Raw genomic sequence first — 17901 nt, 5'->3', positions numbered from 1 at the left:
AAATTGTGATGCATCTCCTTTACATTTTGATATGTTGAGCAATATTTTTTAATAACAGTAACAGTTCTCTTCCCACTGTGAGTAAGTCTGCAGTGGCAAAAGCTTCATGTTGACAATATGAAATGATTTAAACATTTGTTTCTTGCAGCTTTTCTCCAGATACGATTTAGTTTTTTCCTCATCTGTGTCCATCCTTTGAAAATATCAGATTCTGTGCACTGTTTGTTTTGTCTTTCAAATTACATTAACTGCAAATGATAAATCAGATGTTATGTCAGTTACTCTTTACAAATATTTTTTTTTACTCTTAATTGAGTAATTTCTTGAACCTACTTTATACTTCTACTTTTGCAGACAAAGAAGCAACAGTCTTAAGTGTTAAAAGAAGTGAAGTGGCTCATGTGTGTCGCCTGTGAAGAGGTGATGAGCGACTTCCACCAACTTCTGCTTTCACCAGGCTTCAGACGACTTCTGCGAAAAACAACAAACACTTTTCTTTATTTACAAAATTGCGTTTAGATGACAATGCTGCAAACCTTTGGCCTTCTCGTTATCTCTGGAAATGTGTTTTACTTCACAGTTGTGCCTTTCAAAGCAGTGATAAACGAGAGGGTAGATGAGGTTATTTTTTATTTCAAACGAGTAATTTTAAGTTTATTTTTTGCTTGCTACGTCTCATGTGTTCACTTATAGTTTTGGTGCTTTCAGTAAGAATCTACAATTCAAATAATCATGGAAATAAAGAAGAGAAATATATTAAAAAGGTGTGTCCAAACAAACTTTTGACTGGTACTGTTGTTTGGCTTTTATTTTAAAAACAAAAAGGAGTTTGTAACCTGTTACAAGAGCAAATCTTCTGCTTGCAGCTCAGCACCTTTGTTCTTTTTTTCAGAACAAAAATCACAAAAAGCAGCAGCTCTAATCTATCTTCTTCAAATCTATTTCCGTGGAGATAGATTAGGAGGAGGCAAGTTTAATGCTGTACTGTAGAAATTCCAGGCAAAGCAATAACCAGTGGACGCCAAAGGAAAAGTTACATAGTGCACCTTTAAGAAACTCTGTGGCGTTGGCAGTGCTCAAATACTTGACCATGCTGCCATCTGCTGGGTCTTTCCTGTAATAACCAAAACATTTCCAACAAAACAATTACTTTTCATTTGTTGTTTTTTTTTTAATCAAACACTAATCATTATAAAATCTTTATTTTACTCGAGGCTTATGAGGCACTGTTAAAACAAAACTCACTAAACAAATTAATACCAGCGTAGATCAGAAGTAACAGGTGAACTCATCCATTAAAATACACACGACGGAAATATAAATATGATCTTATTCAATGTATGCAGTGAATGGCATTTAATAAACAAACTGTAAACAAAACATGACATTATATACTAAACTAGTATACCCCTTTGCTTTAAAGTTTTCTTTACCTTAAGCCAGGGGTGTCCAAGCTTTTTTCATCAAGAGCCACATCTCTAAACACAGACGAAGCAGAGGGCTGATCGAGGGCCGTTGACTGGAGCTCATTACAGTGAATAATTGAAATATGTGCATGTTTAACATGTTAGAATGAGCCAGCAGTCTTTATTCAAGCTAAGATCCTTAAAACCACACACTAAATATTAACTTTATCAGGGTAGACTTTTCAAAAAACTTGCAGTAAAAAGTTAATTTATAATTGATATAAGGCAGGCATGGGCAAATTCACCTGGAAACCTGAGGGTCAAGAAAAAATTGTCTGAGGGCCGCATTTGGCCCACGGGACATAGTTTGGACATGCCTGGTTTAAGCAAAATACTATCCTAGATGCAGGTGCACAAGCTTAAGAAGTACTCCAACAGTACAAGATGAAACTTACACTAAATTGCTTGTGTAAGTTTTTTTCTTTTTTTTTTCATTTTGGTTGTTTTTATTGCACTGAAACACATAAAAAACATTGGTAATTACTCTGAGCAGGCTCTCATCTCCACAAACTTGACTTATTTGGTCTGGAAATGCAAGTTTCCACAGAAATGTTGTTCCTTTGGCTATAATATTGCACAACTTCTCTAACTCCACGGAAAGTAATCTAAATATGGTTTTAACTTTCTCCTTCCACTGTTTCATGTCCAGAACGTCACATACTGTAACTTTAAACGAATCAGACAGACCTCAACAAATAAACAAACGAACAAAATCAAAACTCACACAGCATCTTTTCTTTTTCTTTTTCGTTTCTGATTTTTGACGACGTTTGGAACTAGACTCATTTTCAAGTTTGTGAGAGCGGCACAGGCCATCACCACGTCATTCATCATCTCCTCGTATGACGCCGGTACAGCCGTCTGAAATATTCCAAAGTCCTTCCACCAACCAAGCACTACATTCACATGGCTCCACACTGCCGAGTCCGCTGTGAATCCCCTGGCTGGAGTATGTAAGGTCACTCTGATTTTAGCGAGCTCTTCTTTGATCGCAAAAGTCCTGCTGGCCAAAATCTGACTGGGAGTTTTAAACAATTCGAAGAACCCTGACATCTTTAAGGCCTGCTGTTCTGAAACACTCCTGTTGAACCCCGGTGCCAGGAACGAAATGGCCCCAGCCGGAGTGGTGCTTACGAAATACTTGACGTGTTTTGTGGCGCCTTTGGGTGTAGCTACTGCGAATTCCACGCAGTCTAAAAAGCAGCAACATTTCCTGAATTTCGTCTTGAATATGTCTGGCTTGCTTTTGTGGATCACGTCGTCACTTTGCCATTCGATGAGCGGACTGAGCAGGACGGCCAGGGTGGGAATCCACGTTTGACAGATTGCCGTGATGATTTCTCCGCTCATTCGGAATCGATAGCCCAAATCGTCGTCGCAAAGCCCCATTTTTAATTTCATCAGGACGATCAAAAGGTGGTCTTCCGCTTTGAACTCGGGATGAACTCTGATGACGTTGTATTCGATGCGTGAAAGAAGCCAGTCAAATGCAACCGAGGGGAGTCCGGTGAGAAATCTGATCTGTTTGGCGTCCCATTTTAAAAAGCGGTAGGAGAGTTTGGAGAAATCACTTTGGAGGGAGTTGCGCAGTTTCTCGTTGTCAGTGCGTAGTTGTTGAGCCTCCGCTAACAGTTTGGTGTAGGCCTGGTAGAGTACGCTGTGTTGCATTTTCAAGTCTTGATAGTTTATGTTTTTACCTGTTGGACAAAAAAGCAAAACATATTGAACATACTATATTTATTTTGCCCGACAAGTCGAGAATGAGCAAGCAATCAGATGTTTTTTTCAGTGATGCTCCTTGGTCACCTATCACTAACAAACCAATTAAAATTTATCTCACCTGAATACTTCTGCCACCACTCCATAGTGTCAGTATTTTATTTAATTTCATTTCATTTACATTAATTACACCACACACCACATAGTTTAATTTAATTCCTTGATTTACACTTATATTCTAATTTGAGTGCACGCATTTTACTTTTTTACTTACATTTGTCCTTTTTGTTTTTTGGAACACCGGATGGAGGAGCATCGGGAGAGACCATCGAGGACTCCACAAAGGGGGAGCACTATTTAGTTTTACTAAGTTAGTTAGTTTAGTTTGCTTTAAGGTCACTTTATTATCACTTATTTTCTGTATTATAATTGCCTTTTTTTAAACTTTGATTAAGTTAGGAGTTTAGTCAGTTATTTAGTGTCTCCTCCCTCTTGTGTTTAGCTTTAGTTGGTCCTCAAGTATTTAAACCCCTCTGTTACTTTGTCTGGTTGGGTTAGTTTTGTTCTGTTCAGTTTGATTTAAGTTACCCCAGTTGGGCCCATCTTTTTTGTTAACAATTTGCCTAATTTGAGCTTTTGTTAAATTATATCTTTTTTTTTTTTACTTTATTAAATTTAAACTTATTTTTATACATTGTCTTTGCCTTTCTGTTTGGTCCACTAAACCTGAGGTGAGACAAAATTGCTCATTGATTCTGCAGAAATCCACAAATTCCTCGTAAGCAGCCATATTTGTTGCTAATCCACCTGTCAATCAAGCCCATCGGAACTCAAGAAGATTCAAAGGTGACCAAACTAAGTGTGTATCATGGATCCCAGGCAAATATTTTTTTCCTGGTACTTTGTAATAAACTATAACATACATTATTTTATATTTTGTTTATTGTAAACAACAAATTTGGGAACCTTGGGCAGTGGGAGGGGGTAGGAAGTAGTTGAAAGATTCTCAAGCCTATATGGGAAAATGCAAGGTGATCTTATATAGTAATAATCAGATCAAAAATTTGTATCATAATTTGAATTGTTGTAATGAGCTGGATCATCTACACAGCATTTATTTAGGAAGCTATTATAACGTCATCAATTATAATAATTATTAATTTACAATAAATATCTAGTCTGTGATATTTACACTGCAAAATGTGAACTGAATCTTTGTTTTTAAAATGTAATTGTCAGTGTATTCATCTTACCAGTAATGATATCTTTGAAACTTGATTTGGGCACCAAGACTTTGTCCTCTTTTTTTTTCAGTCTGGAAAAAAATAAATCATGTTATTTGCTCAGATTTGCACGAGTTGAATAAATGCAGTGTGAGTAGCACAGACTTACGTTTCATTTGCCATTGAGGGACCACCTGCAACATAAACAAAAATGTAATTTAGTGTAAGATAATGTCAACATTTTACCTTGTGCAGTAATAATCATAAACCAATGAAACAACAATAAACAAAAACTCCCCCAACTCTACAAACTGTATGTTCAACAACAGGTTCGAACAGTGTAAAAGCTAAAGCTGAGAACTGAATCCACAGAAAACAAAATTAACATCACAGAGTACAAAAATATTTGCATTGAAAAAATTGGTTGTTTCCCAATTTTTAAATGTGAAATAATCTCATTCCCAAGCAGAGAGCAGGGGCTGGTCAGAATCAGCTGTTTTATATGATTAGGTTCTTTATTCAGACCAAGAGTTTGTTTTCATACCTGACAGTTTCGACTGCTCACTAGCTTTAAACTTTTGGTCTGAAAAAAGAACCTAATAACATAAAATATCGGAAGACCAAATTAATCTCATTGGACTAGAATCAGCTGTTACTTTTTATGAGATTTATAGGGTAGATCCACTGACTAGTGCAGCCAAGACCGGGGATTGGGTCACAATATAATCTTATGAATAAAAAATGTGTAATTTAGATGCAAAATTATACTTTTAATACAGGTCAGACAGGGCAAAAGTGAATCTACATGTTAAGTGCTCTTAATGTTTTTTTTGTTCTTATCCTTCATGTTAAGCATTCAAAAAGTGATTTCATAAAGCTGACAACAAACTCAAACAATGTTAATGCAAGTCACTGGGAACAGTTCATTAAAGAGATGGTAATTTAACTGCTAACACAGGGAGGGTTTCAATAGGGCCTGAGAGAGATCATTAAATTGCATGGATGGATGATATCTAAATCCTCTTCAGGCATGTTTTGATGAGGAAACGTTGTAACATGGTAGAATGCTTAAAAGTTTAAAAAACACCCCCTCGTTTCACCGATTTCACCGTCGTTTCGACACGGTGTCAACATTTATGGATAATTTCACATCAGTAACACCAGACTGATGAATGTAATTATTGCTCTATTCAATTCCAGAAATACAAATGTTGATATATACTAGGGATGGGCATGAAGAGTCGATTAATCAATAATTGATCATTAAGACTTTCATCGATTACGTTCATTTTAATCGACAATCCGAATGTAGGTTGCTGTGTGTAGCGTGACCAAACAGGGGTCTGTACATGTATCTCTCTGCACTCAGAAAGAGCGACACACAGGCAGTCGGTCAGCCTGCAACGTGCCAAAGTGCAAATGTGTATTTAACGATGACTTGTACAAGAAATTCCACGCTTTCCATCCGGGTCGGGACAAGTGTGAGTCCATGTGCACAGTGTACAAAGAAGCACATATGTTTCGGTGTCCAGTGGGAAAAAGTTTTGCCAGGTGAGAGTAGCGCAATGTCAATAACGAGTCCCCAACTCCCATCCCCCGTACGGTGTCCTGGTTTTGACAAATGCAAATATGGTCACACTAACCTGTATTCCGCTGAGTCGTGCCACATTTTACTTCACTTAGTTTATGCAAATTAGCCATGAGGTTTTAAGTTTTGTTTCTGTGAGACTTGCGCAAAAAATGTCAAACAGGCTGATGTGACTCTAGAGTGGTTACGGTTTATATATGTTGTAAAGTTGAATTTATTTATGCAGATTAGTAGTGCAGATAGAAATAATAATGATGACAATTTTAATATAAAAACGTCAATGATTAATCAATCGTTAATTCTCCCGACGATCGATTAAGAAAATTTTATCGAATGCCCATCCCTAATATATACCTTTTAACCCTTCACATGTCTGTAAATTTACTTAACGTAAAGCAGTCACAGATGGAGGATATTGGAAAATAGTCAGTCTCTCACATTGTTCAGTATGGATGTTTCTTCTGCTCTTTTGAAAGGCCTTCTTACATGATTCCTTTAGGTCTGCTGCTGTTCTCTGCTGCTCAAGGGCGGGGTCGTGCGCAGCAGTGGGTGGCTCTGGCGGCTCTGGGGGATCCTCCACCTTGTCACACTCAGACGCTGTGTCTGTGTCACTTTTTTCAATGCTGGTAAGGACAACAGCATCAGGAGCAATTAACCGCAGTTCCAGGATATCCTCTTTTGTGATTTCTATAAGGTTATAAGAAAAATATGTTAGATTCATTATCTTAAAATATAAATCAGCCTGTGCTGGAGATTTAAAGCCAATAACTGAAACACTAAAAAAGCAAATAATGGCCCCACTTGTCTTTTGTTTTCTCAGTGATGCATGAGAAGCTCATTGGTCACATTATTATAAAAATGTACTCAATTATCTCTCCTCAGATTAACAGAGTTGAGTGTTTCACTCATTGATTTTACAAAAATCCCCAATGTTTTTCAGTCCCCTGTGATTTTTCTACTATTACCCATCACTTTGCATCCAACCTAAACTATGCTCACAAGACTGTACCTGCACAGGGGCTTCGTGTAAAAACTATTATTTATGCAGAAAAGAGTACAAGGAAGGAATATATATAAAAAAGATTAAAAATGTGATGCATGAATTTAATCTCTAATCTTGCTTTCTGCTGTTGTCCCATAAAAAAACCCTATAATCTGAATTAAATGATGACCAATAAATGACCAATACAAATTTAGGTCAACCAACACTCCATTGTCCAAGTAATACAGTCCTAATAGTTTTACACACACAAGAAAATTAGGACATATGGAAGATATAGGATAAGGAAATGTTTGTTACACACCTTTGTTTGTGGATTTCTGCAGCATTTTTCGATGTTCCTTTTTCTTTTTTCTTGCCGGCCTGAAAGAAGAAAGAAAACATAGGCAAACTTTATTGATCTACAAGGGAATTTATTTGGACACATGGATACAATACATACAAATATACTGATATGTTATGATATGTGATATGTAAAAATAAATATATAGTGAATACAAAATTTCTCTAAGAGGACAGAGGGTGATCTATGACATAAGAGTGAGTCTTTCTCTTCTGGTGCCATTTCAAGTGACGTAGGCGACAACGAAATGCCAACTCTCTCTCGTCTTTGTCAGTCTCAACAGTTGAATCTAGTCCAGTCCAAGCCACGACACCATTTAGGAAAGTTCATCTTTCAGCACATTTCATTTCTAAGCACCTTACCTTTCCATCTTTTCACTCGGGATGCTATTCTGCTGTTTATGGGGGAAAACAGAGGGGACGAAATCTGGGCTTTCAGCATCCAGTGAAGCTTCTCCTATATAAAAAAAGAAAATATATTAAAGGTGCATTGTGTAAATTTTCTGGTGGAGGGTCTGTCACCTGCTTGTTTGTATGGATATGTCATTACTCTGCTAGAATGTTCCACAGTATGACATTAAACTACTCTACCTTACATTTATTCAATTACAGTGGATTTATTGCTCAAAAATACATAGAAAAACAGACTATGTGATTGCGAGTGGAGTCGCCTCTACACAGATATGATCTGTAACTTGGTCTGGTAACACAAAGGTTTAATGTCAATGCTGAGAAACATCCCAGACAAAGCAATAACATTTCCGTGGACAAAAGTATTTGATCGACCCTCCACAGTAAAGTTACACAATGGACCTTTAAACATTTACATCAGTTTACTGACCAAAACATGTTGAGTGGACAACACTACACATTTTTTTTTAATCTGTAGTATTTATTTCAGTATATTTTGTCACACACAGGTTGTAGTCATGGTACCTTGTTTCACAGAACTAGAATAGGGTCAGTCCATTTGAAATCAGCCGCCCTCTCCTATGAGCCATCTCAGATTTGACTGAAAAAAAAAAAAAATTCAAACTATTTCTAAAATTACCAAATGAAAGAATCTAATCATCTATAATATATTATAAAATATATAATATAATCAATCTAGTCATTCCTGAGTTATGGTCTGTTGAAATTTTGGGGCTGTCCCCACTTTTTCGGAAACCTTAATTTATAAGCATGTTTGAGAGAACATAACTTCATAAAAAATAGAGCTAGGAAGCTGAACATTTGTATTATTGTAGCTTTTGGGTCATAAATTCAAAATCTGTTGTCAAATATTGGGTATCATTATTAAGGGGGGTGTTGTGGGCCCCCAAATTCTCAAATTAGAATAAATACTTTTTTTCATAATTTTGTACGGAGTAAATAGTTAATAGTTAAAAGTTGTGGTTTCTCAAAAATACTTATAAATTAAGGTTTCTGAAAAAGTGGGCATGCCCCCAAAATTTCAACAGGCCATAACTCAGGAACAACTGAAGGGACTGATCTTAAATTTGGTAATTTTAGAAATGTTTTGATTTTTTTTTTTTTTTCAGCCAAATTTGAGATGGCTCATAGGGGAGATTCCTGCAGATTTCATCTGGACTGACCCACTAGTTTTACCATGTTTTGAATATTTCTAGACTAAACGTTTTAAAATGATTGACTTGAGAATATTGTCAAGGCAGATCTAACTATGATTAACCATGTAAATGTAATAAAGCACGCACTGTAGCTTTCGGTGTGTTTTGTTTGTTTACCAAGTTAAAATTTACGCTAGTGGCATTTCTCGAGCAGAAATCGATTGTTTTGTACTAGATAAACCCATCAGTAAAAGTACATGCCTTGTCTTACCTGATATGAAGTGTGCGCTGCAGACATGAGCATTGTTTACGATCGTCTCTGTCCAGTTGCTCCGTCTTATCGCGTTCAACCACAATTGTCTCCTTGTTTTCTGCGAAGGAGTGTCTGCTGGTATGCGGTAAAACTTTAGCTTTGAATCACAAGTGTTGTTTCTCCAATTCTCGCAGCCAAGAACACAGCAAGACGACATTTTAAAGTGATTAAACTTAGCGCGCCTGCAAACAACAACAAGTAACTCCCACTTCCTGCAAATGTGACGTTACGTTGACGTATGCGGGACGTGGGTTATCGAGATTATCAATAAAAATAAAAATATATTATAAAATTTTTAAATCCAAAAGTAAGTCTATGTGACTTATAGCAAAAAAAAAAAATAAAAAAATAAAAAAAAAAATTAAAATAAAATAAAAAATCAACAAGTCATACTGAAAATTTAAGTAGCTTTTTCGCTTTTTCAAATTAGCTACATGATTCAAATCGAGAAAGCTGAAAAATCGATCGCCTTTCAGTTTATAATTTCTGTCCTTAATAACAGTTTTGTCAGCTCAAAAGCGTACAAAGTGAGCGCAGTGGTTAATGTTAGCAGCAGCCTATCAACAAACAACAAATCCCACAATGCATTTCGGTGTGCTGTCAAATTTCCGGATGATCTTCGAAAAACCGAATAAATAAATAAATAAATAAATAAATAAATAAATGTAGGTGCATTATAATTCCCATCTGCAATATCATCTTTTTTTAAACAAATACTTTATAATTATTTGACAGTTAAATTAAAATGATTTTGTGTGTGTGTGTGTGTGTTTTGCTTTATTCACACGTTTAAGTAACAAGACCAAAGCATTAATCTTTTATAGATCTATGTCAGAGTTGTCATTTTGTTCTCAATTTAATTCTTGATTACGATGATGTAATGTTTTAGGCCAGTGTTTCTCACACTGTGGTACATGTACCATTGGCGGTACTTTGGATACTCTGCAGTTGTAGTATATGTCTTAATTTAGACTGGATATACTCTTCTTCTTAAGTGTGGTTTAGATGTGGAGGTGTTTAGAAGGTTAAATATTTTCTTGGGAGGTATTTGATGTGAACATTTTGAGAACCACTGTTTTAAGCTATAGAGTAGACAATACTTTTTTACATGCAACTCACAGTGTACTGACCAGCTGTAGCAACTACACTACAATGTATTTTTTGAGGTTGATGAGTCAAAAATTAAGTACCTTGTTATTGCAAAAGAATAGTTTATGTCTATTGGAAACTACCTCTATGCAACTTTTTCTATGCAAAAGAAAAACTATAAGCCTAAATTTTTATTATGGGAAATATAAAATGTTCAATTACGTTTGACAGGCAAAACACATTTACAAACATTTCATAGTCCAAATTAAATTTATGAATCCAAAAATATATCATAGAATAATCATTGACAAAGAAGTCTATTGGTCAGTGTAGAACATTTATCTAATGTTATTGGCCAGTTTGGAATAATATGTTTCCCATTCTACATGACGTTCTGCATGAGTAACTAGCTACCACCTTCGCAGTTGAAGTTGATCTAGGAATTCTGAATCCATTTTCTTTATTATTACACATCCAACAGTCAGGGAAGGTAAAAATGCCCTTCAAATGTATTACAAAACAAACATGGACACTTCTATTAAACTGCAGTTTTCTTCAGGTTATTGACGATGCTGAAGAAATCCACAGGCATCCCCACTGGCTTGGCGTTCAGATCAGGGCAGAATGGAGGAGGGTTCAGAGCGCTGGGGTCGAGAATTCCTTTAATATTGTTGATGTAGCTGAGAAAGAGAAGATATTTGGTAGCAATATTAGATTCCTTGTTGGATGTTTTTTTTTTTACTCTCAAATGAAATGTTTAGGAGCAAAACGTATTTTCTACACACTCAAGATCGCTTTTATTTCTAATTAAAGACATGATCTACTGATCAGTTAGTCGACTAAAAAGGACGAAACCGTGACAAAATCTCTCAAAACTATTATACTATTATATGTTTTTTCCAGTATTCTACATCTATTTTTAAACCATGACACTTTTATTTTATGTCATAATTTAGATGGAGGGTATAGCCTATATAATTTTATGGGAGATTTACTGTTTTTGAAGAAAAATCTAAACATATGAACCACTATATCATTATTTGTTTGGGATTGGCTCCACAAACTTGCCATATTAATATTACGACTATAAATCCTTTCAGCTGGAGGTTCAAATTCTGAAGCTATTGTGAAAAAATAATTACACTCTTTCTTGATTAATTTATACAAGATAGAGAAGCCAAGTTTTGTTTCATGTGGACAGGCCCAGTAATAGCAGAGACATTAACCATAAACCAGGAATTCTGACCTGTCCTCCAGCTCAATTTTGATACTATAAAAAGACATAGATTTTGTTTATTAAAATCTTACCTAACGATTACCCAGCCGAACTGTTTGGTGTGGTACAAAGTGCTGACAGGAGCGCATCCAAACTCAGTCACCGTCACCATGTACTTAGCTGCAGAAAGAAAAGATTGTATATGTTTAATTCTGATTTTAGACCTAACTATCCATCTATAGGTACTATTACTACTAATATTACTACTACTACTAATCCAAAAAACACTACTTACTGCCACCATTACTACCACTACTATTACTATACAAGTATACAGCTACATCTGCTACTGCTAACTGGTATTACTACTATCACTTTCACAACTGCTACTATTATTAGTACTACTACTACTAAAACAACTACTTCTACTCATACTGTCACAAACACTAATTCTATTAGAGCTGCTCGATTATGGAAAACATCATTATCATAATTATTTTGGTCAATATTGAAATCAGGATTATTCAAACTATTATTTTTTAGTTACACGATGCATTAATTCAGCATTCCTCTCTCTCATAAACACTTTGTTATTGATAATTTATGCAAAACTTTCAAACTGAAAATAAATATAGGCTACAAACATGTAACTTAGAACAATTTTGCGATGTATAAAACATAAAATGAATAAAATATGACATTGAACATGAAATAAATCATAGAAAAACATAAATGTACTCAAAATAAACTATATATCCAGCTCTTGTACAATCTCTATACTTAAAAATTTAAATAAATATACTACTACTACATATAAAAATATCCCAAAATAAACTTTAAGATAAATCATTTTAATTTGATTATATGAGTTTGGAGATCGTTTGACATACAAATGAAAATTGCAATAAAAATTCAATTAATTGCACAGCCTTACTTCTACTATTATTACTACTACAACAACTATCACTACTGCAGTTCTTATATAATATAACTAACTACTACCATTATTACTACTACTAATGCTACTACAAATACTGCCACAGCTACTACTTCTACTACTATAACCACAACTACTACTAATCCTGCTGCTATTACTGCTACTACTATTACTGCTTCTGCTATTAATATTACTATGATTATTAAATCTGTTACTAATTATTACTACTACGTCAACTTCTGCTACCGATAATTACAACTATTACTACTTTTGCTACTAATATTACTCTAATTACTACCTCTGCAACTAATACTACTGAATCACTAACACAATAACTCTAAAATCTGCCCTTGTACTTTATCCACTAACCTCCATCTGGTGCGATCCCCTGCCAAGTGTCGACCAGCAGCCCCTCTCCAGGTCCAGAGGAAGTCCCGACCACGAACTGCCCCACCAGGGTGGCGTTAGGGGGCACGCCCATGGGCATGAAGTCTACCTGCAGAGACTGTTTGGTGCATGTCCTGGCCTTGGAGTCGATCTGGTACATCACTCCCTGACACAAAAACAAGAGACAAAATAGTTAATTAAAGAGAGAGTACTGCACTTCTCTGGGATATTAACTGGTAACACATAGCATATTTAGATCGCCACTCTTCACTTATTGTTTTAAAAATGCTATATTCGCCAAAAACAACAGAGGATTAATATGTTTTATAAGTCTCACTTTCATTTTTGATGCTCTGAGCAGCTAAAAACACAACAAGACGACATTTTAAAGTGATTAAACTTAGTGCTGCCTGCAAACAACAACAGGTAACTCAAGTAATTATCAATAAAAATAAAACTATATTAAATCCAAAAGTAAGTCTATGTGCCTAATTGCAAAAAAATAAATAAATAAAATAAAAAAATATCATCAACTCATATCCTCATAAAACCGAAGGGAAAAAAAAGAAAAAAAGGAGGTCCATTATAATTCCCCTTTGCAATATCCTCATGGAGAGTTTTTTTTATTTTTTTTTTTTACAAATACTTTATATTTATTTGATTAATTTATACAATCTAATCTATTTTTTTATTTTGTTTTATTTTTATCAGAGATGAGAAAAAAAAAAAAAAAAAAACATGAACAAGAATCTAATGTTTACTCTCCACACTAAGTCACTCCAAGTTGCTTTGTACAGTTTTGTATCATGTTTTTACATATTTATGATAGATAGATAGATAGATAGATAGATAGAGATAGATTTTATTTGCACATATACTAAAAAGAACATTTGAAACAGGTAGAAACAAAAGAAAATGACTGTGCAGGAGAGAATAAGAAGACATTTTCGGTCTTATACGATCACCTCTCCTATAAACATAATTTTATCACAACAGTCATGAACAGGCAAGTTGACTGGAGAACTGTCATGTGGGAGCATGGGCAAGAATCTTACTGATAACCACAAGGAGGGTTTGAATAGGAGCAGGGAGAGATCGCTAGATTACTCAAACATGCATGGATGACATCTTAAACATCTTCAAGCATGTTTTTGATGAGGGAACAACATTATCACTTTGGAGAAAACAAAAAAAAAAAAAAAAAAAAATAGAAAAATGCATAATTTCCCCTCTTTGAAATATGGAAAGTTTATGTTTTTGAAATGATATTACTTGGTTTGGTGGTATAGTAAATAAATAAAATAATAAACTTCCAACAAAATGCAGAAATTTATGCACAATGAATAGGCAAATTTTTCTGGCAGTTTATACATTCGTGCAGTGAACTAAAGATGTAATTACTACTGGGTAAATTAGTCAAGCTTTAACCCTTGTTTACATTATGTTTGTTATGTGACTTTTCATATTACCTAAGTCACATCTGCAGTCCATGTCAAATTCTAGACTAGAATTGTCAAACTATTTTAAAAGTGGGTAAGATATGCACTGTATGTGAAAGGATTAGGGGTTTTCGCACATAACAACACCAACATAGTTCCTCTAGACTCTGCACAGTGTGAATTTAAAGTGGGGAAACTCCTAAACACCTAAACTCCCCCCACAACCACATTTCAAATAGAGCTGCTAAACTGGGTAGTACCTAGAGACGACTAAAGGGGAGAGCGAGAGAACAGGAGACACGAGGTCTAGAGGGACAAAAACCACTGTGATTGGTCAAACAGGTAGACACACTTTATGCTCTGCCCCTGTAGCCAGGCGTTTAATCAGAAACAACTGGGTGTAATGTGTGTGATGTGACAAACTACTGGAAATTACACAGGCCAGTGAAGTCAGTGTACGTTTAAATTTGGGCATATTTGACCAGAAGGCTTCAAATTGCACTAATGTTGCCAAAAAAGGACTAAGAACAGTCCGTAATGCTATTAAAACACTATATATGCACAATTTTAGTAGTCAAAAAACAACACAACTTTAGTTCCACTTTAAAGTTGCTTGAGAATGAATCACAAATATTTTGCAACAATGGCAGTGTTTTTCCAGTGTACCAAAACGTTTCTTGGAATGAGTGGGAAGTGAAATAAGGTGGTAATATAAGTAAGTAAAATAAGGCAGGTAGTAATACACACACCAAACTTTTATATGGCATAATAAAAGTACATCTCGTGACTGTATCTCCACCATAACGCCCACATAGATGTACTGTGCAAACTCTAAAGGAGCCGTACCTCTTTGTAGAGCAAGAGAACGTCGTAGGTGAAGGACTTATTGTTGTACACTCCGGTCTCGTAGATGCGGATTCTCTCTTGCCACGCGTCATACTCGTATCCAGCGTAGAACCAGGCCTTCTCGTTCTGCGTGGACTGAACACACCATTTGAAAATTAAAATGTAAATGTAAATGTAAATCATCACTAAATGTATTACAAGATTTGAATAAATTATATAAGAAGTTTGTTCATTATTAAAGGTGCAATACGTGTTGGAGGATGTTATAGCTTTGTCTGGAATGTCCCATAGTGTAATATTAAATAATAATTAATAACAGGGATGTAACATTAACCAAAATATCGTGATATTGTATCGAATTACAAGTTTCTTTCCTTAAATTCATTGTTACGGTGCAGCAACAGCTAAAAAACAGACAGAACTACATAGACCATGATCCTTTGCTCTCTTTTAGTCCAATCTACATGATAAAACAACTGTTATTAAGCACTTTTAAATATTAATTATTTGGATTATGATAGAAAAGTAACATATTTATTTATAAATATCGTACCGTGAGATGCATATCGTGAAAATATTGTATCAAGAGATTTGGATATTGTTACGTCCCTAGTTAATAATAATTAGAAAGTTGCTTCTCCACAAATCTGACCTGTAATTTGGCCTGAGCACATCAACAACGTGTCTCCACAGAAATAAATATGTTTAATGTATCCAAAAAAAAAAAAAAAAGATGTAGTTAATTAAAGATATAAACCTGTGTTGCCAGCAGTACCTTAACCTGCAGATAGGGGGGCACACACGTTTGTCTCATTCTTAGTATATGGACAGGACATTGGGATGTAACAATAACCGAAATATCATGATATCGTATAGTAAAAAGTCTCACAATAATATTGTGGGATGTCACAATATATCGAATTACAAAATCCTTTGCTTAAATGCATTAATTTATAGTAGCAACAGCTTATAAACATCAGGAACTACATATCCCATGATTCATTTCAGTGCAGACAACATGAAGAAATATGTTTTTTACTTGAATTCTTGGAATTATGACGGAAATAATTCACAACAAAATCTTTTCAAAGTATTTTAAAAGCAAAAAAGTGTTCCAACTCCAATTATATCAGCCTCTCCAAAATATCGCAATCAATATCGTACTGTGAGATGCATATCGTGATCAGTGTTGGGGAGTAACAGATTACATGTACTGAAGTTATGTAATCAGAGTACAAATTATTATGAGTAACTGTATTCATGTGTATTTTCCTGTTTTCACATTTTGGGCTATATCGCTTTTTTCCCCCCTTTCTTTCTTTTCTTTTTTTTTCCCAGTAATTCCATTCATTGCCAGACACTAAACCAGGACTAAAACCAAGTAAAAACCAGGTCTAAACCAGGACTAAACCAGAACTAAACCAGGACTAAAACCAGGTCTAGACCAGGCCTAAACCAGGTCTAAACCAGGACTAAACCAAGACTAAACCAGGACTAAAACCAGGTCTAAAATAGATGTAAAGCAGGTCTAAACCAGGTTTAAACCAGGTCTAAACTAAGATCTAAACCAGATCTAAACCAGGTCTAAACCAGGACTAAAACCAGGTCTATACCAGGACTAAATAAGGACTAAAACCAGGTCTAAACTAGATCTAAACTAGATCTAAACCAGGTCTAAACCAGGTCTAAACCAGGTATAAACAAGGTCTCAACCAGAATTAAAACAGGACTAAAACAGGATTTAACAGGTCGAAACCATGCCGAAATATTTGTAATATGGTTAAGTAAAGACTGGGCTTTTTATTGTCTTTTATCAGACAAAACATCTTATGTGAAGATATCCAAGTCTTTGCTTCTCTACAGCAAATCAAGCAAACAAAATTTTGGGGTATGTAATCTGTAATCTGTAGGGGAATACATTTTAAAAATCACCTTCCCAACACTGATCGTGATAATATCGTACCGAGGGATTTGGTTATTGTTACATCTCTAATCACATTCGGTGTTTTCAATTGTTATCAGTAAAAACTACATTTGATTTTAATATCTGTAGCTCAAATCTACAGACACAGAAAGGTCATTTTGAGATAATATTCTATGTAACCTCCCTTTAAGACAAACTTTATAACACATTGGGATATTTTGGTGTTGAATTGAACCTTTGGTCAGGTGAGTCTGATGGTCACATGCTTCTCACTTCCCTTTCTATGACGTACAGCAGGTGTCATTATATTACTATATCCTACTCCTAATTCCCGTTACAACTCAAAAATACTTATTTCAGCTTCACCAAGTGCATATTTAATATTATAATAAGACTTACAAAAGTGAAAGCTCCAGTCAGCAGAGGTGGGCTTTCTAGATTAGGAATAAAAACATGCAAATGAGTGAATAAAACAATGGAAATGACAACAACAGAAATGAAAACAAGCACTTACTGCAGTGTCGGGGCTTCCTCTCCATGCTGGCTGCAAGGCTAACCCCCAGCAAACACACCAACAGCAGTACGGACCTCATGTTCAGACCTATTCCTGTTTCCACTGTGCAGACGGAGAGCCACACACTTCCTTATAAACACACAGACACAGTCCAGGTTAGAAATCCAGCCTCCGGGTTTTACGTGGGACCTTACATAAACTAAACAAGCCCATTTCCAAGATGGTGGGTGGACAACAGTGAGATGAAAGTGATTACTGCCAAACCAGGCCTACTATAGTCGTTAAGTTTGGTCAAATATGTGAAAAAATACTTAAAATATTTAACCAAAT

General features: G+C 35.2%; 2 protein-coding genes across 4 annotated transcripts; both read right to left on the bottom strand.

The window, feature by feature from the left end:
* Window positions 1-1214: 1214 nt before the first annotated feature.
* On the bottom strand, window positions 1215-10337 carry LOC129409755 (uncharacterized). Of its 3 annotated transcripts, XM_055156343.1 has the most exons (8): window positions 9178-9317; window positions 8275-8350; window positions 7702-7795; window positions 7301-7359; window positions 6435-6683; window positions 4578-4602; window positions 4439-4500; window positions 1215-3163 (listed from the first exon to the last, which is right to left on the bottom strand). In XM_055156343.1, the coding sequence occupies exons 3-8, from the start codon at window positions 7707-7709 to the stop codon at window positions 2187-2189; spliced, it is 1380 nt and encodes a 459-aa protein (XP_055012318.1). In that variant the 5' UTR covers window positions 7710-7795; window positions 8275-8350; window positions 9178-9317; the 3' UTR covers window positions 1215-2186. The 3 variants fall into 3 exon arrangements, with proteins under 3 accessions (XP_055012318.1, XP_055012316.1, XP_055012317.1); XM_055156341.1 differs by lacking the exon at window positions 8275-8350 and having other exon boundaries at window positions 9178-10337; XM_055156342.1 differs by lacking the exon at window positions 8275-8350 and having other exon boundaries at window positions 6483-6683; window positions 9178-10337.
* A 147-nt stretch (window positions 10338-10484) lies between these two features.
* On the bottom strand, window positions 10485-17697 carry epdl1 (ependymin-like 1). The gene is made up of 6 exons (XM_020933776.2): window positions 17572-17697; window positions 17457-17491; window positions 15134-15268; window positions 12831-13014; window positions 11617-11704; window positions 10485-10988 (listed from the first exon to the last, which is right to left on the bottom strand). Exons 1-6 carry the CDS (start codon window positions 17648-17650, stop codon window positions 10847-10849), a joined length of 663 nt encoding a protein of 220 aa, XP_020789435.2. The 5' UTR covers window positions 17651-17697; the 3' UTR covers window positions 10485-10846.
* Window positions 17698-17901: the final 204 nt, after the last annotated feature.

The sequence above is a fragment of the Boleophthalmus pectinirostris genome, unplaced genomic scaffold, assembly GCF_026225935.1.
Source record: "Boleophthalmus pectinirostris isolate CB_2022bp ecotype Guang Dong unplaced genomic scaffold, ASM2622593v1 HiC_scaffold_20, whole genome shotgun sequence".
NCBI lineage: Eukaryota > Metazoa > Chordata > Actinopteri > Gobiiformes > Gobiidae > Boleophthalmus > Boleophthalmus pectinirostris.
Note: the sequence above shows the minus strand (reverse complement) of the source record. Positions and strands in the feature narration are given on the sequence as shown.